At 53.1% G+C, this 22,772-nt stretch overlaps 1 protein-coding gene across 1 annotated transcript in view; it reads right to left on the minus strand.

The window, feature by feature from the left end:
• LOC102453943 (histo-blood group ABO system transferase 1-like) overlaps positions 1-16,790 on the minus strand; it is a 17,985-nt gene extending 1,195 nt beyond the window's left edge. Inside the window, exons 1-7 of the mRNA XM_075918159.1 lie at positions 16,523-16,790; positions 13,950-14,024; positions 8,453-8,491; positions 7,127-7,165; positions 6,368-6,403; positions 1,480-1,614; positions 1-186 (exon numbers count right to left, since the gene is read on the minus strand). The exon at positions 1-186 is cut by the window's left edge and continues 1,195 nt beyond it. Coding sequence (XP_075774274.1) covers positions 1-186; positions 1,480-1,614; positions 6,368-6,403; positions 7,127-7,165; positions 8,453-8,491; positions 13,950-14,014 — 500 coding nt within the window. The 5' untranslated portion in view covers positions 14,015-14,024; positions 16,523-16,790. The remainder of the gene's footprint in view (positions 187-1,479; positions 1,615-6,367; positions 6,404-7,126; positions 7,166-8,452; positions 8,492-13,949; positions 14,025-16,522) is intronic.
• Between the last annotated feature and the right edge of the window lie 5,982 nt (positions 16,791-22,772).

Consider the following 22,772-nt stretch of genomic DNA (forward strand, 5'->3'; position numbering starts at 1 on the left):
TTCATGGAGATGTCCTGCCACCGCGAGTAGTTCTGGACAGGGATAATGAAGAGATGCTTCTCAGAGGCCAGCTCCATGGCTGGGACCTTCTCTGGGTGGTCAGTGAAGAGATAGAAGTTGACCCTGTGCCCGGAGAGGAAGTATTTGTTGGCAGAGCCGATAAACCCTTGTATGAACCGGATGTATCTGAAAGGCAAAGGAGTGTGATGGTGAATGAAACAAGTTATCAGTGTGGAAAGAACAGAAGAAGATCAATCGCTGCGTGACCCACGCCTGGCAATCAGGGGCTAGGGCACTCAGCACACGGCGTTCAACCTCTGCTCAGCCAGGCTAATAGCCGTGGATGGACCTAGCCTCCAGGAGTCTATCTCGCTCTTTTTGAAGCCCTGTTAGTCTTGGCCTTCATGCCATCCTCTTGCGAGGAGTTCCTTGTCCTCCTATTGCTCTCACTGGTTCTAGTTCGTTCATCTGCAACGGAACAGCTTCCACAAGATAGACTGAAGGCCTCCATGTCACAAAGCCCCACAGCCTAGCAGATCTAGTGGGCATGAAGAGGAGGAAGATGCTTGTTCAAACCCCCTCTCCTCCCAAAGCAGAGGGGAGGTGTGTCTCCCACAGCCCAGAGGGAGTGTGCTGATGTCGTTTGGTTCCCGGTCTTTGAGTGGGGCAATCTAGACTACTACGTTAATAAGAATTTAGTTGCAGTTTGATTTGGTCTCCTCTTCATTCCCTTAGGACCAGATCATCAATGCTAGTTAGGCCCCTAACTCCCAGTGAAATGAATTGGGCAAATACCTTTAAAAACTCTGGCCCTGAAGGCCTTGTTGAAATCCCCCGTCTTATACAACGCTCACTGTTTTCAATACATGTATATGCCTCTAGTTCTTTTCACAGTGGGAAATTCAGCGGAGTCACTGAAATCTGCATAAGCGGGTCCCCCCTTTACGATCTTATTTTGGGACATTAGAGAGTCCAGATATTTCAGGGCCCTATGGCCTACTGGGGCGTGCTAGTGAGACTGGGGCTATGTGACGGGGGATGGAGCTCAGCTCCTGGACCGTAGGGTCTCTGTACTTGAAGGGCTCTCTGCAGACTCCACCCAGAACTCTGGTCAGTACCAACCCCGTGAGTCGATCTACATGGAGCTGGTTACGTTACGTGAGTGGTGCTGCTTCCGTTGACGTGCCTGAGATCGACCTATGTTGACGGGAGATGCGATCCTATTGACCTACCTTCTACCCCTCACGGAGGTGGATTACAGACATTGACAGGAGAGCACCTCCCACGGACTTAATGTATCCTCACTAGAGCCACTAAATCGACCCCGATACAGCAAACACAGATGCCGATTTAGCCACCTCATGTAGACAAGGCCTCAGTGTGCAGCCACGCAGGGCTGGCAGATTTCCAGGGAACCTGTCAAGGCTGGGTGCCATACATCACAGCTCAGCACAGTGAATTGGGAAGGGGAAGTCGTACTTTTTAATGGCAAAGGTGGCTACCCCGACGACGAGGCTTTTCTGCCTGTACTGGGCGTTCAGGATGTCTCTGTTGAAGGTGCCTTCCCACATGATGGGAGCCAGCCAGGGGGACATCACCAACACGTCGGTTCTCCTGCAGGGAAGAAGAGAGAAAACTAAGTCACAGCTAGAGTTGGTTTCATCGGGCTCAATACCCCCTCTCTGTCTTTGCCCAGCATGAGATGGCTCAGGAGAAGGTGCAGGAGAAAATGTAGAAGGATTGGTTGGTAGGATGGCACAGTTGTCACTCATGGAGCAAGTCATCCATAAGTGACAACTGTACCCACCTACCAACCCACCCTTCTACATTTTCTCCTAAGGTGTGTCTAGACTACAGGCTTCTGTTGACAGAAGTTTTGTCGACAGATACTGTCGACAAAACTTCTGTCGACAAAGCGCGTCCAGACTACATTGAGTTCTGTCGACAAAGCAAGCTGCTTTTGTCGACATGGTAGTCTGGACGCAAAGGACAGTTTCCATTCAATAACACCTTCTGTCGACAGAAACTCTGTCGACAGAAGGTGTTATTCCTCGTAAAATGAGGTTTACATACGTCGACAAAACTGCTGAGTTCTGTTGACGTTATGTCGACAGAACTCAGCGGTAGTGTGGACACAGGTATAGTTTTGTCAACAAAAGTCCACTTTTGTCGACAAAACTCTGTAGTCTAGACACACCCCAAGGTTTTGTCGACAAAAGTAGCCTTTTGTCGACAAAACTATACCTGCGTCCACACTACCGCTGCGTTCTGTCAACAGAACTCAGCAGTTTTGTTGACAGTGGTAAACCTCATTCTACGAGGAATAACGCCTTTTGTTGACAGAGTTGTGTGGACACAAGGTGTTATTGCATCTACACTGTCCTTTGCGTCTACACTCTCATGTCGACAAATCGGCTTGCTTTGTCGGCAGAACTGGATGTAGTCCAGACGCTCTTTGTTGACAGAAGCTTCTGTCAACAAAAGCCTGTAGTCTAGATGTACCCCTAGAGATCTGGGCTCATGAGGTTCCAGGGAGCAGATAACGGCAAACGTCATGATGTGTCACACACACCTTTGAATCATTATTAAAACACGGGGTGTTGGTGACATAGCGACTCTTGAAAAGCCAAATGAGATGGCAACCATCCATGGTGAAAAGTGGAAATAGTAAGTGATGGACATAGGAAACCAGAGCACATTCTAAAATGTAAATTGATAAAAAGTTGTATTTTTCCTCTTTAAAAAACCCCTTTTAAGTGAAAACAGATCTTTTGCACCTATGTAAGCGGGGGAATGGTCCCGCTATTGTGGGGAACTTTCCTGGCTTCTATACCACCCCGGTGAAATGGACCAGTGAAAGGATCTGAGTCCCCGCTCCCACTTCCTTTACCCCACGGCTCCCTGATCCTGAGGGCTCCCCCTCCACTCTCCTGAGTAGCAGAGCCCTCGAAACCCCAACAAGGCTGGGCCCAGGTTTCCTGGGGCTTAATCCCCGACCTTGTGGTCACTAGGGGCAGGAGTCAGGGTGTCCCCACTCCGAGGTGCTCTCCTCACACTGCAGGCCTTCTTGGCCCAGTGATCACTTCATAAGGTTCAAAGCAAACACAATTTTATTAAACATCAACTGATTAAAGAGAAAAGAATAAGAAACAATGAGAATGGTTAAATGAGAACACACAGCCCTGCTCTGTAGCACAGGGACATCAACACAGCAGCCTGCAGAGTGTAAGGACAGTTCACAGTCTCTTCCTTAGAGGCCCCGTAGAGGCCCTGGGTGTGCTGCGGGGGGGCTGCAGGCTGGACACGCTTGCTCTGGCAGTGACCACACAGCCTCAAGCTCTACGTGGCCAGACCCCTCTCCCAGTCTGGCCTGCTGGGCCTCTTGGCTGGTGATATCTCCCTGCCCAGAGCCTCTCCCCCCACTTTGCTGGTCCCCGCTGCTCACCACACCCAGCTGCAGGCTGTGCTGCTTTGCCAGTCTCCAGCTCCTTGCGTTGCTTCTCTGTCCCTTTTGGCTCTCTGAGCACTGCCAGTCTGCTGCTCAACACAGGGTCTGCGCTCCTTGTACTGTGTGTGCCTGGCTCTGTTGCTGCAAAACTGCCCCTCAGCACAGCTTGCACTCCTTGTACTGTGTGTGCCTGGCTCTGTCGCTGCAGGACTGCCCCTCAGCACAGCTTGCACTCCTTGGGCTGTGTGTGCCTGGCTCTGTCGCTGCAGGACTGCCCCTCGGCACAGCTTGCACTCCTTGGGCTGTGTGTGCCTGGCTCTGTTGCTGCAAAACTGCCCCTCAGCACAGCTTGCACTCCTTGGGCTGTGTGTGCCTGGCTCTGTCGCTGCAGGACTGCCCCTCAGCACAGCTTGCACTCCTGGGGCTGTGTGTGCCTGGCTCTGTCCCTGCAGGACTGCCCCTCGGCACAGCTTGCACTCCTTGGGCTGTGTGTGCCTGGCTCTGTTGCTGCAGGACTGCCCCTCAGCACAGCTTGCACTCCTTGGGCTGTGTGTGCCTGGCTCTGTCGCTGCAGGACTGCCCCTCAGCACAGCTTGCACTCCTTGGGCTGTGTGTGCCTGGCTCTGTTGCTGCAGGACTGCCCCTCAGCACAGCTTGCGCTCCTTGGGCTGTGTGTGCCTGGCTCTGTCGCTGCAGGACTGCCCCTCAGCACAGCTTGCGCTCCTGGGGCTGTGTGTGCCTGGCTCTGTCCCTGCAGGACTGCCCCTCGGCACAGCTTGCACTCCTTGGGCTGTGTGTGCCTGGCTCTGTTGCTGCAGGACTGCCCCTCAGCACAGCTTGCACTCCTTGGGCTGTGTGTGCCTGGCTCTGTCGCTGCAGGACTGCCCCTCAGTACAGCTTGCACTCCTTGGGCTGTGTGTACCTGGCTCTGTCGCTGCAGGACTGCCCCTCGGCACAGCTTGCACTCCTTGGGCTGTGTGTGCCTGGCTCTGTCGCTGCAGGACTGCCCCTCGGCACAGCTTGCACTCCTTGGGCTGTGTGTGCCTGGCCCTGTTGCTGCAGGACTGCCCCTCAGCACAGCTTGCACTCCTGGGGCTGTGTGTGTCTGGCTCTGTCGCTGCAGGACTGCCCCTCGGCACAGCTTGCACTCCTTGGGCTGTGTGTGCCTGGCTCTGTTGCTGCAGGACAGCTCCTCGGCACAGCTTGCACTCCTTGGGCTGTGTGTGCCTGGCTCTGTCGCTGCAGGACTGCCCCTCAGCACAGCTTGCACTCCTTGGGCTGTGTGTGTCTGGCTCTGTCGCTGCAGGACTGCCCCTCAGCACAGCTTGCACTCCTTGGGCCGTGTGTGTCTGGCTCTGTCGCTGCAGGACTGCCCCTCGGCACAGCTTGCACTCCTTGGGCCGTGTGTGTCTGGCTCTGTTGCTGCAGGACTGCCCCTCAGCACAGCTTGCACTCCTGGGGCTGTGTGTGTCTGGCTCTGTCGCTGCAGGACTGCCCCTCGGCACAGCTTGCACTCCTTGGGCCGTGTGTGTCTGGCTCTGTTGCTGCAGGACTGCCCCTCAGCACAGCTTGCACTCCTGGGGCTGTGTGTGTCTGGCTCTGTCGCTGCAGGACTGCCCCTCGGCACAGCTTGCACCCCTTGGGCTGTGTGTGTCTGGCTCTGTTGCTGCAGGACTGCCCCTCAGCACAGCTTGCACTCCTGGGGCTGTGTGTGTCTGGCTCTGTCGCTGCAGGACTGCCCCTCGGCACAGCTTGCACTCCTTGGGCCGTGTGTGTCTGGCTCTGTCGCTGCAGGACTGCCCCTCAGCACAGCTTGCACTCCTTGGGCTGTGTGTGTCTGGCTCTGTCCCTGCAGGACTGCCCCTCAGCACAGCTTGCACTCCTTGGGTCGTGTGTGTCTGGCTCTGTCCCTGCAGGACTGCCCGTCGGCACAGCTTGCACTCCTTGGGCTGTCTGTGCCTGGCTCTGTTGCTGTAGGACTGCCTCTCCACACAGCTTGCACTCCTTGGGCTGTGTGTGTCTGGCTCTGTCGCTGCAGGACTGCCCCTCAGCACAGCTTGCACTCCTTGGGCCGTGTGTGTCTGGCTCTGTTGCTGCAGGACTGCCTCTCCACACAGCTTGCACTGCTCTTAGCTGTCTCTCAGTTCTCTCCTTGCTCAGAGAGACCCAGAAAAATCCCAGCTCGCAGGGAGGACAGGGCCTGGCCTCTCACTTTTCTCACTGGCCTGTCCAACCTGTCAATCAGGCCGAGCTGAGTGTTGGCTGCTTTCCATTGTCTCTGGGGTCTGTCAGTCTCAGGGCCCTGATTTCTCACGGACCCTTCCCCTTTTGACACTGGGAGCTGGGGAACCAAAAACTCCCACAGAGTTTTAGTGAGGGGCTAACAGTCCCCTTACACTTAGTAGTCACTTGTATTGAAAAAGCAGATTTCACAAAATAGAACTGAAATAATTTTGAGACTTTTTTACCTAATTTAATACGTTGGCAGAGCTAACTCTCTGGGGCTACGCCTGCACTGTGATGCAATTTTGGGATACCAGAGTATCCCACAATAGCTCTCCTGCATCTTCACATCAAGCCTGTAATTTCAGGGTCACTATTCCACCGTCCCTGTAAACTTCATTCCACAAGGAGTAAGGGACGTTTCGGAACTGCACTTCGTTTTGAAATTTGGTCTTGTGCAGACAGCACCAAACGATGAAATAAGCTATTTTGAAGTAAGATTAAAATAAGAGACACACTTTGAACTATGCAAACTGCTTCTCTTATTTCGAGTTACAGTGCAGTTTAGACACACCCAGGGTAAAGTGGTATTCACCCTTCAAAGCGCTGAACAGTAATCTGCTCTGGTTTCCCCCCTTTTGAATTGTTTTTGATATTCATCAAATGTTAGAGCAAAACGTGGAAGAGAAGACTTACTGAGGCTTGTCCACGAATGGCTGAGGATACGACAGTCTGTTGAAAGCAGAGATGAATTACTGGGATATAACCACATGTATTTAGTGTCTTTAACCTTCCGTAATGGCCAGTGAGCATGAGTGAGAAATGGGCGTCAGTACCGTAGAACGGTCTCTGGAACGGTGGAGTTGTATTCTGCCTTACCGAGACCCAGCTTTTCCAGAGGTGTATCACCTGTGCAGCCCTCAGCGCTACCTTTAGCAGGTATTTCATTGAGCGGTAACATAGAGAACCTTCAGGCCTGTACAGGGTCATCCCTAGGGAATGCGAGGCCCAGAACAAGCCCCCACACAAACACATACCCCAAAGCTGCACCTTTCCCCCTTGCTCCACCTCCATTCCGTCCCTTCCCTAAAGCCCCCAGCCCCTCCTGCCCCGAGCGATGCAGGGAGCCAGCAGGGTGGGGCTAACTGTACGGTAGCCAGCCTCTGGGCCCCAGGAAGGGTGAGCCCTCCCACAGCGCAGCGCCCTGGGCAATCACCCCAAACTGTCCAATGGACCACTGCGAATGGTCTGATAAAGGCTGAGAGGCCTGGGAACTCCAATCCCCAATGGTCTCTCCTCAATTTGTGTCTCTGGGACAAGCAGTGTAAATGGCCCCCCCTTTTAAACCCTCCCCTCCTGTTCTGCATAGCGACACCAGGCTGCTCCTGCATGGCTCTGCTCCGCTTTCTGTGCCTTGGCCACACATAGGAACCAACGCAGGGCACCCAGCCTTACCGCGGCAGCACCGAGAAGGTCTCATCCAGGTCAGCTTGTCTAGGAATGAGAGAGAGAAATCAGAGACCCTAGACTGCTAGGGTATGTCTAGACTACAGGGTTTTGTCGACAGATGTTTTGTCAACAGATACTGTCAACAAAGCTTCTGTCGACAAAGAGCGTCTAGACTACATCCAGTTCTGTCGACAAAGCAAGCCGCTTTGTCGACATAACAGTGTGGACACAAAGGACAGTGTAGATGCAATAATGCCTTCTGTCAACAGAACTCTGTCAACAAAAGGCGTTATTCCTCATGGAATGAGGTTTACCGGGGCTGCCGACAAAGGGTTTTGATGTCGACAGGGGGAACGTCCAGACTAGCGCGCGAGCCGACAAACAGCTGATCAGCTGTTTGTCGGCTCAGCGCGGCAGCCATGTAAATGTAAATGAAGCCACGATCATTTAAATCACGGCTTCATTTACCTTTTCCAAACAAACAAATCTACATGCCTCTGCCAACAGAGGCATGTAGTTTAGACGTACCCCTAGAGAGGGAAGAGACCACAAGAGTCAGAATCCAGCCCCCTGCACTTCAACCCTCTGGATGAGGCCTGGGCCCCTCCTACACTCAGAACCCCTTGGCCCAACGCCAGCCATGTTAATTTTGTTCCGTGCACCGTTATGAAGGTTACATGTTGCACATCTCCTCCGTGCCGCACGTCACCTCCACTCTGGAGCACACACCAAAATTCATTCTGCTCCGGGGTGGGAAAACTGAGAGGGAGCTGTAGGATATAGTGCCCTACCAATTGCTGTAGGCACGTCTCGGTGGGCAGAAGAACCCAGCAGTCCTCTCTCTGAGAGGCGGGTTAGTGACATCAACAGAAAAAAGCCCTTCATTGAGTTAAGAAACACCCGTGCTACGGTGCTACACTAGCACTGCCCTGCCTGGAGTGAAGACACCCCTCATCGGGGCAACGAGATTGGTCTTCCTAAAGGGAAGACAGTTTAATGCTGAACTGGGCCTCGGCAAGGCACAGAGAAGTGTTTCTGTTTGAGGAAAGTCGAAACGTTTTGTTTCGACAGGGAAAACCACGATGAAATGTTGTGACATTTGCAATTGATTCTTTTCAAATGTGCTGCAGAAGGTCAAATGTTTTGTCCTGTTTGGGCAAGAAAATAAATATGGGGAGGGTGGAAATTCCCATGGACAGGAGTTCTGAATTTTGCTCAACTCTAGTTCCTGTTTAACATGTCCAGAGGTAATTGAAAGAGGCCGCGAGGGAAGCCAAAGCCAACAGACGTGAAGATCAGTACAGAGCAGAATTTAGGGGAAAGGGTCCTTACCCGGCGGGCTGGCCCATGGGCTGTCTGAACCGTGGTATGCTAGGGAAACAGAAAAGCACCACAGGTTAATAGCAACAGAACGATCCTTTCGGGGCCACACAGGTAGGGTCCCAGTGAAATTTGACAGCAGTGAGAATCCAGATTGACTCTCTAGCCCCTCAGGGGAACACAACCTCCCCCCCCTCCCCGTCACTCCCGATCTGCACAAATCTAGCCAACTCCCCGCACCACAAAACCTGTGCCCAGCAGAATCCAGGGCTGCCGGGAGTCATCCGAGACAAGGAACCCGAAGGCCATGGAGATCTTAGGCTCACAGGCCCCAGAGAGATGGGACACAACATAGTGACCCAGGTCACTGACGGGCCACTGGGCTGGGACCTCTTGGATTAGGGAGGGCCTGGGTCTTGCTACCCTGCCATTGAGGGGTCCTCCCCGTTTCCCAGCTCTGGCCACTAGGCCGTACTGCTAGGGTGACTCCCTCCACTTTGACACCCTGCACCCTGGGAGGATCACTTCACCTGGAAGGGTGCCTCAGAAGAGGTGCCAGCAACTGGTGCTAAACTATCAGTTTGATCTTGTATTCAGCTGTGCCTTTCCCAGAGCAGAAGAGCTTGTCTCACTCAGATCCTGGGACACACACACTGCTTGGGTAACGGGAGAACTCCCATCAGTGGGAACTGGAATTGACACACCCAACTAATCAACAGCAAGAACACAGGGTATTTACTGATCGAGACGTGTCTTCTGGGTGGGTGATGAATATTTAATCACTGGATGAAAAACATCAGAGCTGACTCCAGGGATTGTGTAAGGAGGGAACAAATTAACAAAAAAATAACAACAAGCAGCGAAGTTTTGGGAGCAGCACAAGGAGCAGCCTCGATATTCTAGGGACACATCGTCAGATGCTGAGAACTGGCACAGGTGAGCAGATTTCAACAGATTCCAGCGTTTAGCACCTTAATATCTTCTGGATGTTTGCAGATCGCTTCATTTGCTCCTATATTTTCCTGGGTTCAGAGGTCAAGCTGACTGGTCTATAATTCTTTGGGCTGTCCTCCTTTCCCTTTTTATACACAGGCACTAGATTTGCCGTTTTCCGGTCCTCTGGGGGCATGTCTAGACTGCGTCTCTCTGTCGGCAGAGGGATGCAGATTAGGCAGGTCGACGTTGCAAATGAGGCAGGGATTTCAATATCCCGTGCCTAATTTGCATAAAAATGGCCACCGTTTTTGCTGACTCAGCACTTTGTCAGCAAAAAGCAGCAGTCTAGAGGGGGAGCTGTCGAGAAAGAAAGCCTTTTTCCACAGATCCTCTAAACTTCCTTGCAGGAGGCTCCATGCAGGCCTCTGGCTCCCTCGCTGTCTGGGCCCTCACTGGCCTTTCAGGCAGCCCTTTTATATCCCTGGCCCTGCCCCCAGCTTCCTCCCAGGTGCATCCTTTGGGTCAGGTGCTGCCCACCGGGGCCTTTCCCCTCAGAGTCAGAGGGTTGCCACTCCAACTCACTACACCATCAAGTGCCGGCAGTGCCCCGCTGCCATAGATATTGGCCAAACGGGACAGTCTCTACAGGAAAGAATGACTGGACACAAATCAGATCTGCAAAAAGGCAACCCACAGGAACCTGCTGGGGAACACTTTAACCTCCCTGGACACTCATTAATGGATCTCCAAGTCACCGTTTTGTAGTTCCAGTCCTTGGCTGTGTATTTGGCTTGTGGAACTGGTCTGAAACAACTCGTTCACAAGTTTAGCTCTTGTGCTAACGATCTAAACAAAGCTATCGGCTGGCTCCCACGCTATCTTCCACCTTTTAATAACTTAACCAACCAACCAAACAAGGAAGGTGCTAATGGTTCTTTGCAGACTCCTGTAACGACTTGAACTATCTACCCACCAGCTACCTGTTTTGTTGGTCCTTAGAGTGCTGCTAGACTGATTGTTGTTTTTAAAGTTTGATTTACTCATTGCCTCTCTTTTTCTTCCTCCCCTACCCTTTTTCTCTCCATCTCCTCCCTCCTTCCCTTATTTATCCTTGGATCTGGACTCATTATACTCTGGTCATCTGAAGATCCCATCTACATGCTTGGTTCGTCATTAAGGTCCTACCAGACCATTTGTTGTTTTTTAAGTTTTGCCTGTTACAGGCTCACTCGGCTCCCCTCTGAAGCTTTTGTGTATAATCACGAATAGTTCAGATATCTCCTCAGTCAGCTCCTTGAGTATGCTAGGATGTGTTTCATAAGGCCCTGGCAAATTGAAGACATTCATACTTCTCCCTTGTTTTTCTGGTCCCATGGTGGACTTCTGTGTCCTGGACAGATGCTTTCCTGGGATCCATGGGTATGAAGGCACTTCCTAGATTTGCCCCAGAGTCCTTCTGGGACATTCCAGGTACTAGTCTTCAGCATAACTACCAAGCAAAACACTCAGGGTATGTCTACACTACAGTGCTATTTCGAATTAACTTTGTAGTGTAGACATACTCTCACTCCTCTTAAGCCGAATGCTTTCCCTGGCTTCCCAGACTAAACCTTTCTTCAGCATGTGAGCAGTACAGCATATTTAGCATAAAGGATTATCACAAAGGTACAGGCCAATTTCAGCCATAAAACCACTGTCGTGCTTCTGCTGAATGCATACCAACTGGGACATGGCGAGAGTGATACATAATATATATTTATATATATGCTACCCAGTGCACAACAGCAACGAGAGATTGAGCTCAGATTCTTTTTTTTGGGGGGGGGGGGAGAGGAGAGGGAATTAAAACTCTAGCATGAAAGGTGCCTTTAATTCTGTATTCTTCACCTTTGAACCTTATCCCCAATTTTAACTCCTTCTCCTGACTGATGTCTTTGCCGGACTTAGTCAGTGTGCATTCAGATTTAACTGAGCATAATCTGTATGTGGACCAGTTTCCTGGTCAAACTGATCACCACATGAAGAAAATCAAATTGGGTGGGAGGAAAAATGAAGTTTTGGAGTAATTTTAAAGTTGCAGATTTTTTAAAAGAAATCATTTTCTGTTGGTTATTGGAAGCTTTGATCAAAAATATTTTGTTTCTCTGAATCTTTTAAATGTCAAAAAGTTCCAGTTTTGTTTATTTTTCATTTGTCTTCTTTTCATTTACCTCTTTCTCCCCCCGGCCATTTTGAATACGTCTACACAGCAGAGCAAAAGTTGAATAAAGCTACGCAACCTCAGCTACTTCAATTGCATAGCTGAAGCTGAAATAGCTAAATTCATCTTTTGGTGCTGTCTACACCACAGGAAGTCCGAGGAAGAGCACTCTTCCCCCCAAATCCCTTACTTCTCGTTAAATGATGGTTACAGGCGTTGGAGTAAGAAGCCTTCCGTAAGAACAGCCAGACGGGGTCAGACCAAAGATCCATTCAGCCCGGTGTCCTGTCTGCCCACAGTGGCCAATGCCAGATGCCTCAGAGGGAGGGAACACAACAGGTAATCCTCACGTGATCCCTCCCCTGTCACCCACCTCCAGACACACAGACTAGGGACACCATCCTGGCTCATAACTATTGAAATAATGGCTTGCTGTGTAGACCCTCTCTTTGGGTACGTCTACACTACAGCGCTAATTCGAACTAACGCGTCTAGAACTAAAAGCTAGTTCAAATTAGCGTTTTGCTAATTCGAACTAGCAAGTCCACATTAAGTGGACCCTGAACCAGGCTTAAGGCTGGCCGGAAGCAGTGCCGGCAGGGCATCGGAGGAGGACTTAGAGCGTGGAGATGCTGTCTCAGGCTAGCCGAGGGCTGTGCTTAAAGGGTCCCGACCCCCACCCCGGACAGACAGTTCTCAGGGGTGCCCCGCTTGCAAAGCAGTCCTGGCTTGGAGTGCCCGGAGTACCCACACTGGGCACATCACAGTACTCGGCCATCAGACCGGCTGCACTTGCCGCAGGCTGCCATCTGGGGAGAGGGGGCAATCGGGGGGCTGCAGGAGAGCTTCCACCCCCAGAAGCCCAGGGGTTGGGAACAGGTCCCATATGAAGAGAGGCTAAAGAGACTGGGACTTCTCAGCTTAGAAAAGAGGAGACGGAGGGGGGACAGGATAGAGGTCTCTAAAAGCAGGAGTTGGGTGCAGAGGGTGCATACAGAAAAGTTCTTCATGAGTTCCCATAAAGAAGGACTAGAGGACACCAAAGGAAAGGAATGGGTAGCAGGCTTCAGACTAGTAACAGAAAGTTGTTCTTCACAAAGCAAAGGGTCAACCTGTGGAACTCCTTTCTGCAGGAGGCTGTGAAGGCTAGAACTAGAACAGAGTTTAAAGGGAAGTGAGATCAAGTGAGGGAGGTTGGGTCCATGGAGTGCTATTAGCCAGGGGGTAGGAATGGTGTCCCTGCCCAAAGTTTGTGGAAGGCTGGAGAGGGATGGCACGAGACAAATGGCTTGGTCACTGTCTCCGGTCCATCCCCTCCAGGGTCCCTAGGGTTGGCCGCTGTCGGCAGACAGGCTACTGGGCTAGATGGACCTTTGGTCTGACCCAGGACGGCCATTGTAAGCTCAGGGTCGGGGGTCTCAGTGGACCCCCTTGATTTTCATGCACACCTGCTCCTGGGTGGCCAGGCTGGCAGCTCTCCTGCCCTAGCCGGCCACTTTCCTGTGCCTAGTGCAGAGATCGTGGACAAGGTCCACGATGTCCACACTAGCCCAGGCGGGTGCCCGCCACTTGCGGTCCCGGGCAAGCTCCCAGGAGCCGCCAGCCTGGTCCCGGGAAGAGGGGGAGGACTGGGGGGCTTCGGGTGGCTGGCTCGAGCCGTGCCAGGTGCAGGGTCTGCTGGCTGGGTGCTGGCAGGCTTGCACCTGGCACGGGCACCGTAGCCAGCCCGTGCCCCTTTAAGGGGTCCGGGGCCGGGAGGGGGGCATAGAGTTTCCCTGGTGTTGGCCAGAGTGGCCACCAGGGAAACCTGGGAAGGGCTAGCCTCCCACTAGTTCGAATTAAGGGTCTACACACCCCTTAATTCGAACTATCTAGTTCGAACTAGGCTTAATCCTCGTAAAATGAGGTTTACCTAGTTCGAACTAAGCGCTCCGCTAGTTTGAATTAAATTCGAACGGAGCGCTAGTGTAGCGCCTATGAAAGTTAGTTCGAACTAACGTCCACTAGTTTGAACTAACTCTGTAGTGTAGACATACCCTTTGTTATTTCAAAGTCACGTCAGTTATTCCGGAATAACGCTGCTGTGCAGATGTGCCCTTTGTGTCTGGACAAGTGAGGCAGGAAGGATGAAATGACAGAATAATGAAATGCCTGCTCTGAAAGAGCTCCCCCGTGTTGATTGTCATCAGCAATTTCTGTGGACGTGTTCCAATTCCGAATGAACGGTTTAGTTGGAAAAAAATGTGGGATGAAAAAAAGAATTGAAAGTCGATTCTCACGCTGCGCCCAGCCCAGCAACGAGAGAGATGAACGTCAAGTTGATTGATGGCTGCCACTCAAGGCCCAGGCCTGAGTAGTTCCTGAAATACTTACCCCAAGAAGCCGATAACCCCGGCTGCCAGTACCAGTCCCAGAACGTGCACTTTCCTGATTGCCATCAGGCTGGCTCTGTAACGAGAAAGAGGGAGCCCAGAAGGGCAGGAATGAGAGCACAGGAAAAGCCACAGATACCTGAGTAACTAGCAGGTGCGGCCCATCACTGACCACGCAAAGTCAGAGGAAAGCCACAAAGGATGCTCTAAACCCGTCTTTCTGAGAGTGGTCCATGGCCCCTATCTGAGAGCTGCTACTAGACTGCTCCAGTGTGTTTACTTACCGGCTCCCATTGGCTGCAAACGGTGAACCGGAGCCAATGGGGGCCACGAGGCTCGGTGGCTGCAGAGTCGGCAAGTAAACACCCCGGAGCAGCCGCTAGCAGCCTTCTCCAAGTGGAGCTGTGGCCCGTGGAGAGAGCCTGTCCCCCCGCACACTCAGAGCGCATCCAGCTGACTTAAGTGGCAGGATTGTTTATGCAAAATTTGGCATCTCCCGTGGCATTTCACGGGAAGCAGAAACAAATCCACAAACAAGCAGACAAACTCTTCCAAGTGTGTAGCGGATCATGTCGGCCGCAGCCCTCCCAGGCCAGGCTCCCTGCTCCTGGGTGGGTCTCGGGACCGGACAGGTGCCAGCCAGCGCCGGATGGGGGTTCCCTTCATTTTAGGGGTGTCACTGCAACAGCTGCTCCGGTGCCTCCGAATCCCCCCTTAGGTGGGGGGGGGGACCTGCCTTTTTCATGGACATTAGGGCCAGAAGGGGCATCGCGCTGAGAGGCACATGTGGGACAGAGCTAGTGGGGGCCCTTCTGCCTGCAGCCCCCCTCCCCCCCCGGCATGAGGCACTCCTGCCGGGGAGAGGGCACAGGGGAGGAGAGCACAGGGGGTAGGGCCCTCCAGCAGGAGTGGCTCTCTCTCTCTCTCTCTCTCTCTCTCACACACACACAGCCCTCATTCTCTCCAGGAGGGTCTCACACACTGGAGTGTGTGTGTGTGTGAGAGAGAGAGAGAGAGAGACCCCTGCTCCGCCTGCCTGAGGCCACTGCCGGGGAATGGGGGGTTGTGGGGCTTGCCCCACACTCCCCGCCCACCCAGCACTCCTGCTAGGGAGACTGGTCAGAGTGTGGGGCCCACTGCAGTCACGTGAAGAATCTAAGTGTGCGTGCGTAGGTTGCCCCGTCACCACGTAGAGATCAAGTTCCAGGAGTTGAATGAGGTGAACTGAAAGAGGTGGCAAAAGGCCATTTCCTTTACAGGGCCAATCGTTGTGATAAAAATAATAATATCGAGTGAACACCGAGCACTTTGTGTTTTCTTGTGGGGTAATTGAATTTAATGGATTTCAAAATATAGAAAAATTATCCAAAGCACGTACAGTGATTTTCAGTTGGTATTCTATTGTTGTTTAACATTGTGATTAAAACTGTGAGTTGTCATGATTGATTTTTTAATCAAGTTAATTTGATTTGAGTTCATTGCAAATAATTGACCGTCCTGAACCAGATGCAATCCGGCTCTCTGTTTTCGATGTGGCCAATGACTTTTGGCCAATACCACACTGACAGAGGGATGTCAGTATGAAACTGTCTGCTTGTCGGGTTGGCATTCATGCCATGGCCCCCAATCTGAGCAAAGGATCCACCCAGAGGACCAAGTCTGGTGATGATTCTTGCTTACTCCCTTTTTTAAAGATACCTGAAATCAAAGTGAACTTCACAAAAATGACACTGGGTTTTTTCCCTGGGGGGGTAGTCTGTATCTGCAAAACCAAGGAGGAGGAGATCTCCACATCAAAGGCTGTGAATGAGCCGCTCCTGCCCTACCTTGATTACTTCAGTCACGCAAGCAACTTCTTCCCTGCTGCTGTAACTTTTACTGCAATTCATCTGAGGAAGTGGGTTTTACCCACAAACGCTGATGCCCTTATAAATCTGTTAAACTCTGAGGTGCCACAGGACTCCCTGTTGCTCTCTCTGTGTTTTTTGAACAATACAAATAAAGCATGTATGTTTTCCTCTTATTTAAAAAAAATCTTAATTGAGTTAAGGACTCGAGCAACACCAGATAAATCTGCAACTTAGAAATAACAATGAGTGTCTACACTCCTAAACTAGTTTTCTGTCCACACTGTGACTAGTGCTCTTTTTTATTGTTAGTATACAAACTAAGTGCAAATTTACAGAGTCATAGATAACAAAGTCAAAAGGGACCATTAGATCTTCTAGTCTGATCTCCTGCATAACATCGGCCAGAGAACTTACTTGCTAGAATCCCTGATATGATTTGAGCCACAGTAAATCTTTTAGGAAGAAAAAAAATCCAATCTTGAATCAAAAATTGCCCATGAAATGGAGAATTAAGCACGACCCTTGTGAAGTTGTCCTGATGGTTAAGTGCATTCAAAATATGCACCTTACGTCCCACCTGAATTTGTCTAGATTCAACTTCCAACTATTGGACTGTGAGTCGAAGGGCCTGTACTGGATCGGGTCGGCATTCCGACGCTGTCCAAGGTCAGAGAAGGCCAGCCTGCCTCCCCAGGCTACTTCCCATTTTCCCACGCGGGTGTACCTGGCCTGGGAGCTGCTCCTCCGGGTCTTTAGTGAACGAAGCCTCCAGCGGGTCCTGCGGGGGCTCTGCGGCGGGGATTGTCAGTGGTCCTGCTGATCCTGGCCAGTCCTCTGCTTCCTGGCTGTGCCGCGTGTCCCAGTCTCCCCCTCAGGAGCTCGGGGAAGGCATCTGGCTTCTCACGCCCAGTTTTCACTCTTCCACCCCATCCCTGGGGCGGGGCAGGACTGATCAGTCTGCCTCTTCCCAGTCAGAGAGAGTCTGACCTGCCTCACTACTGGCCCAGTTTCATCCCAACCAGTGTCAGGGTCTGTAACTCAATGGCATTTTTTTTACAGAAATTGCCAAAAGATCAAACAATTAAACAACAAACTGCAAAAAACCAAGGTGAAAACGTTACCCGACACAAATCCAGTGACGTGACTATTTTAACCCCTCAGGAACACAGCAGCTGGATGTACTCCTAACTTTCCTGACGATCTGGTTGGTGATATGTTCACAAATGCGCTCTAGACAAATGCCCATATTCATCACAAATCTATACACCATCGCCACATTGCTTATTTAGGAATTGCTGGGGGCGCCACGAGTCAGAAAACGACATTCCCCAGGGACGGTCCCAGACTGGACAGTCCCCATAAGGGACTGACAGCAATTCAAAAATGAAATCTGCCATTGGCTGTGCGAGGGAGTGTGCAGACAAGGAACAGACGGGGCGTGAATGTGTGGGTGGTAAAGTGAGGTGGCCCCATAGCAGGGATTAGTCCGCTGGGCCTGTCTTCAATCTGTGCATTCTGCTTTCTAGGGCAATCGGAAACCACCATCCCTGGAAAGAGACAAAAGGTGGGGAAATGCAGTAGGAGAGGGCCGGACGCATAAGCCCAGGCTTCAGAGACCTGTAGGACACTGGGCCAGACACAGCCACACTTTGCAGCTCTAAAGCAAAGCTAAGCTGGAGCAGAAGTTGGCACTCGCAAGGCTGATAGTGCAGAAAAGCTCCTTCCCAAGGAGTACTTGGCACAGAGCTGCACTTTTGCAAGCACACGCCAGGAGCATGGAAGGTAATAACCTGGCTTAAAAACAAGGTCTTGCTGGAGGCCTGTTAGCCGGGGGTTTGCGTGGAGCTGGGACCACTCCCAGAGAGAACACACAGACGCACGCAGGATAATCAACTGTTGTTATTAAAAGCAGCTCCTGCTGGGATGGGAAAGAGATCCTAGGTGGGGCATGTCAATCCTGTTCAGCCAGTGCTGGAGACCTGATAGATCTAAAACAGACGTAAGGAAACAGACATCCCTAAAGCATAAGGAATCTCTGTTATTTTGAAGTCTTATTCCAGTGGGAGCTGGAATCTGTCGGCCAGCGTCCGTGGTGGACAAGAGCTGAAATCACCGAGAAACTGACAAAGTTGGAATCACTAGGTTCGGCCCAGAGCCAGACCCATCGTGGACGCAGCAGCTCGATAGGCTTTTAGCAGAAATGTTACAAACTGAGAAGTCTCTGGTCACATCCTATGGCAGGATGGGCCAGCGATTCCTCCCGGCTCCCTGTCCCTCGCGAGGCTGCATCCGGGATCAGGAGCAGAACTGGCCAGGTGGCGTCTGCCTCGTGGCATTTTATATCCCTCCCTGGTCTCTTCCACCCTGGAGCAGGTGACGTGGCCCAGGGACCTGTCCCTGTGTCCCAAGCCAGCAGCTAGCAGATACTGGCTGGTTTGCAGGTCCAGACGCACTGCTCAGGTGTGTATCAAACCGATACAAAGTGCCGGTGCAGTAGGCAGGGGATGTAACCCTGGGAAACCTGCCATCCCCACCACGTTTCCCTGTAAACCAGCCCCCTCCACTGCCCTCCCGCCAGCTGGACACACACAGCCAGTCCCCGCAGTGACCTCTGGCTTGTCACCAGCAGCAGCCGTTGGGATGCCCGTGGGTGGGAGGGAACGTGTCCCACTCGGGGATGCAATGCGGGCTTGTGAGAGCGGGTGCCACCCCTGCCCTGCCGTCCGGGTGCCTCAGAGCCGAGGGGCCTGGTTCCCCACATGGGCGGCTCCCCCCAGCCGGCCGGTCGCAGCCTGAGGGTCTGTGGTGAGCCAGAGCACAGGTCCAGCAGCGTGTCTGGAAATTCTGCCGCCTGCTGGCCTCCGCCAGGGTCCCCACTCGCAGGGCGACCTCAGCACCCTCCCAGCTACCCGTCGCCCCAGAACACGTGTGCTGCGCCGTGCAGGCCAGGCCAGAGGGGCCAGCTACAGCAATTTGCCCCCTTCGGCTCAGATGAAACCCTACCTGGGGGGTTAATTCAGTCCAAGGGTTGGTCTGAGGAGGGCGCAAGGCAGGGATGTTTGCAAGAGAGAAACAAAGATGCACCATTTTCTAGTAACTTAACTAGACTTGACTCAGGGTGACAGTCGAACCCAGTGGTCCCGACAGCAGGGCCGGCCACATTCCCAGCTCAGTCCGAATGCAGCTGCCTTTGTCTTCTCCGGGGAGGATCCCTGGTGTGCTGTAGACCCTCCCTTTTACAGTCCGCTCGCCCTTTGAAATGCTGCCCCCCGGGGCTGCCGCGAGATAGTTTCTTCCTGCTGGGAAGACGGACACACGGCGCCGTGTGGGGAACGAGATGCCGTCTCATTTCCGACAGTGTCAATCCGTCCGTCGTCCCCCCGCCCTCCCCGTCCTGAGTCCTAGTCAGGCTGAGTTAACGCTGCTCCCTTTCCCCACTGCTGCCACCATCACCGGCGGAGACCCTTTGCTGAGTGACTCTCTGTCTCATTCCTGTTCTTGCTTGGCTCCACGCAGCACCCGGCTGAATTCGCAGCCTGCTGAGCGGTGAATCCCAGCGTCGGACGTGAGGTGTGCGGCGTGGGCACTTCTACCTCCTCTGAGCGTCTGCAAGGCAATTCTCTACCTTCCCCCAGCCTCTGCTCCCCCCCCCCCCCGTGGTCAGGGCCGGCCCGAGCCCTTTTGCTGTGCAGTGCCTGGCAATGCAGGGCCCTGCGGCCATGGGGGTAAGGGCTGCTGGCTGGCGCCGCAGGAATGGGGGGGGGCCGGTGCTGCGGGAACCGGCCGCGCGGCGCCTGATGGCAGCTATAAGGGATGCCGTGTGCCCCTTACAGCTGCAATCAGGCACCCCCCTGGGGGTTACAGTGGATGAGAAGCTGGAGATGAGTCAACAGGGCGCCCTTGTAGCCAAGAAGGCTAATGGCATATTAGGGGGCATTAGGAGGAGCATTGCCAGCAGATCCTGAGAAGTGATTATTCCCCTTAAAATCAGGAATAAGGGACCTTTCGGAAAAGGCTTTATTTTCCGAAAGATCCCTGTCTAGACTGGAATTTTTTTCCAGCAAAGCCCCGAGCCGGAAAAAAGCGGCAGCCGTGTTCATGCAAATGGAGCGGGGAAAATTTAAATCCCCGCTGCATTTGCAATTCCGACTTGTCTAATCTGCATCCCTTTTCCGGAAAAGGGGTGCAGTGTAGACACAGCCGGTGTGTTCTGCAGCACACGAATTCCACGGCAACGCCTTTGCCTCTCTGGGGCTTGAGGCGTGAAAGTGACGATTGTTACTGAGTGAACTACGGAAAAATCCCAGAATCCCAGGGCTGGCAACGACCTCAGGAGCCATCGAGTCTGGCCCCTGCCTAAAGCAGGACCAACCCAACTCAATCATCCCAGCCAGGGCTTGGTCGAGCTGGGATGTAAACACCTCCAGGGATGGAGACTCCCCCCCTCGCTAGGGAACCCAGCCCAGGGCTTCCCCACCCGCCTAGGGAAATAGTTTGTTCTAATCTCCAACCTCGACCTCCCCCACTGCAACTTGAGCCCATTGCTCCTTGTTCTGCCCCCACTGAGAACAGCCTCTCTCCATCCTCTTTGGACCCCCCTGCAGGGAGTTGCAGGCTGCTCTCGAATCCCCCCTCACTCTCTGCTCTTCTGCAGACTGAACAAACCCAAATCCCTCAGCCCCTCCTCATAGATCATGTGCTCCAGCCCCCAAATTATTTGTGTTGGCCTCCGCTGGACCTTCTCCAATGTGTTCACATCCTTCCTGTAGTGGGGGCCCAGAACAGGACGCAATACTCCAGATGTGGCCTCACCAGAGCCGAATAAAGGGGAATGATCCCTTCTCTGGATCTGCTGGCAATGCTCCTCGTAATGCACCCCAATACGCCGTGAGCCTGCTTGGGTACGCGGGCGCCCTGCCGACTTGTAGTGCACAATGAAGGCAGCACGGTCTCCCAAAAGAGATTTGCTTGGCTACCTGATTGGGTGCTACCCCTGGACTGTAGGGTTCAGCCCACAGGGAGCTCACCCGTCAACGTGTCATCATATGGCGGAATCTCTGCTCCGGTTCCTACGGTAGCATCTGAGCACCTGGGGAAGGGATGAACGGGCTCTGGCCACGGAGCCGTTTGTGTTTGGCCCCGATGAAGCAGTGAGAGTTCTGTCGGCAGGGAGCGCACGTCCGTCTCTTTCCCTTCTGCAGAGACCCCCCGGCCGGGCACGAGCCGTATTCCCATGTGGCAAGGGCCGTCTTCGGCAGAGTCTCCGGGCTACAAACCCAGTTCCAGTTCGTGGGAAGGGGCATGGACAATAGAAATCCTAGAACCCTAAGTCTGGCAGGGACCTTGAGAGGTCATTGAGTCCAGTCCCTGCCCTCCCGGCAGGACCAGGCACCGCCTAGCCCGTCCCTGACAGTGTCTGTCCAACCTGCCCGTCAATATCTCCAGGGATGGGGATTCCACAGCCCCCCAGGCAATTTATGCCCGTGTGTCACCACCCGGACGACAGGACGCTTTTCCTAATGTCCCACCTCAACCTCCCTGGCTGCAGTTTCAGCCCCTTGCTCCTTGGCCTGTCCTCAGAGGGCTTTGGCTAGCTCAGCTTTCACGGGAAGTTGTGTGTCACTTGGAGGAGGTTAGGAGCCCGCACCGATCGCAAGGGGAGGCACCCCCTTCTGAGTGGGCCAGCTCTGCCGGAGGGGGAAGGTTCCTCCACTGTCTCAGGCCACTCCCTTCTCCCCCGGCTCCGGTTTCTCTTCTCCTTCTCTCCACCCGCTGTCCTGGCCAGCTGCAGGGCTCTGGCTCCTCCCCGCATGCCCCAGAGGAACGTGTGTGGAGTGATGGGGACCCAGACCTGGAATCCGGGAGTGTGACGTGGACACCAGGAGGGGAGGGCTTGTGGCCAGGTTGTCAAACAGGGAAGGAGGCGGCGACCGGGGAGGGGTAGGACAGGCTGGTCTCCCTGGCACTAAGAAACATTCCAAGTGGGAACACAGGAGGGCTCCAGGTCCAAGCAAAGGTTGGGAGAGTTGACCTGTTTGACCCCCAGGCTCTGCAGTCCCAGACACCCATGGGACATCAGACAGTGCCACTTGTCCCCTGCTGACTGCGCATACATTTGGGAATCTCACTCTCTCTGGCTGTACAGTCAAGCTACCATTGTAGGGTCAGGAGCTGTACCGCGTTCCTGGGCAAACCCGCTCACAAGCGCCTCCTCGAGACTTGACTTGTGTTCTTTCTTAGCAGGCTCCTTTAAAAAACCCAGCTCCTAAATCAAAGTTACTTGGGAGGGCTGGAACATGGGAGTACGAGCACCAAAGCCCGGAACAGCACCTCCTTGGAGAGTCTTTTTGGAGCGCGTCTCGCACGGTGCGGGCGCTGCCCTGTGAATGGAGGTTCTAGGCCAGGGGTTCCCAACCTGGGCTACGCAGACCCCCAGGGGGCACGAGAAGCCTGTCAAGGGGGCACGGGGAATATTTGGTAAAAATCTAGATTATCCTCATTGAAATATTCCAAAAGCAGTAGCGTCAGTCAAAGCTGTGGATTCTAGAGTCTAGACTCTAGTTCCATTCATATTGAATAGGGGGTACAGAAAGGCTTACTAAAAGCCAAGGGAGAACAGGGACCGAAAAAGGCTGGGAACCCCTGTTCTAGGTGCTCCAAGGAGATGAAGAAGAGCAGAACAGCCCCTCTACTGGCCCCATAATTGAGCTTGTGTCGCTGTGCAAAGTTGGGCAAACGAAGTAGATTAAACGGGCTAGAATTTATTTGCCAAAGTATTTTAAAAGCTTGTATTTCCCCTTCCATGCCTGGAAACCCCTGGGGCCTGTTTCATGATGCAACAGGAACTGGATTCGGGTGCCCTGATCCCTTTGAATTGGATTTGTGGGCCTCATTACTTTAGGCCCACGTTTACTCACTCTGCGGGAGTCACAAGCAGGTCTCGGCTCTTTGCCACGCAAGGTACCGAGGCAACA

This window comes from Pelodiscus sinensis, unplaced genomic scaffold (genome assembly GCF_049634645.1).
Source record: "Pelodiscus sinensis isolate JC-2024 unplaced genomic scaffold, ASM4963464v1 ctg48, whole genome shotgun sequence".
Lineage (NCBI taxonomy): Eukaryota > Metazoa > Chordata > Testudines > Trionychidae > Pelodiscus > Pelodiscus sinensis.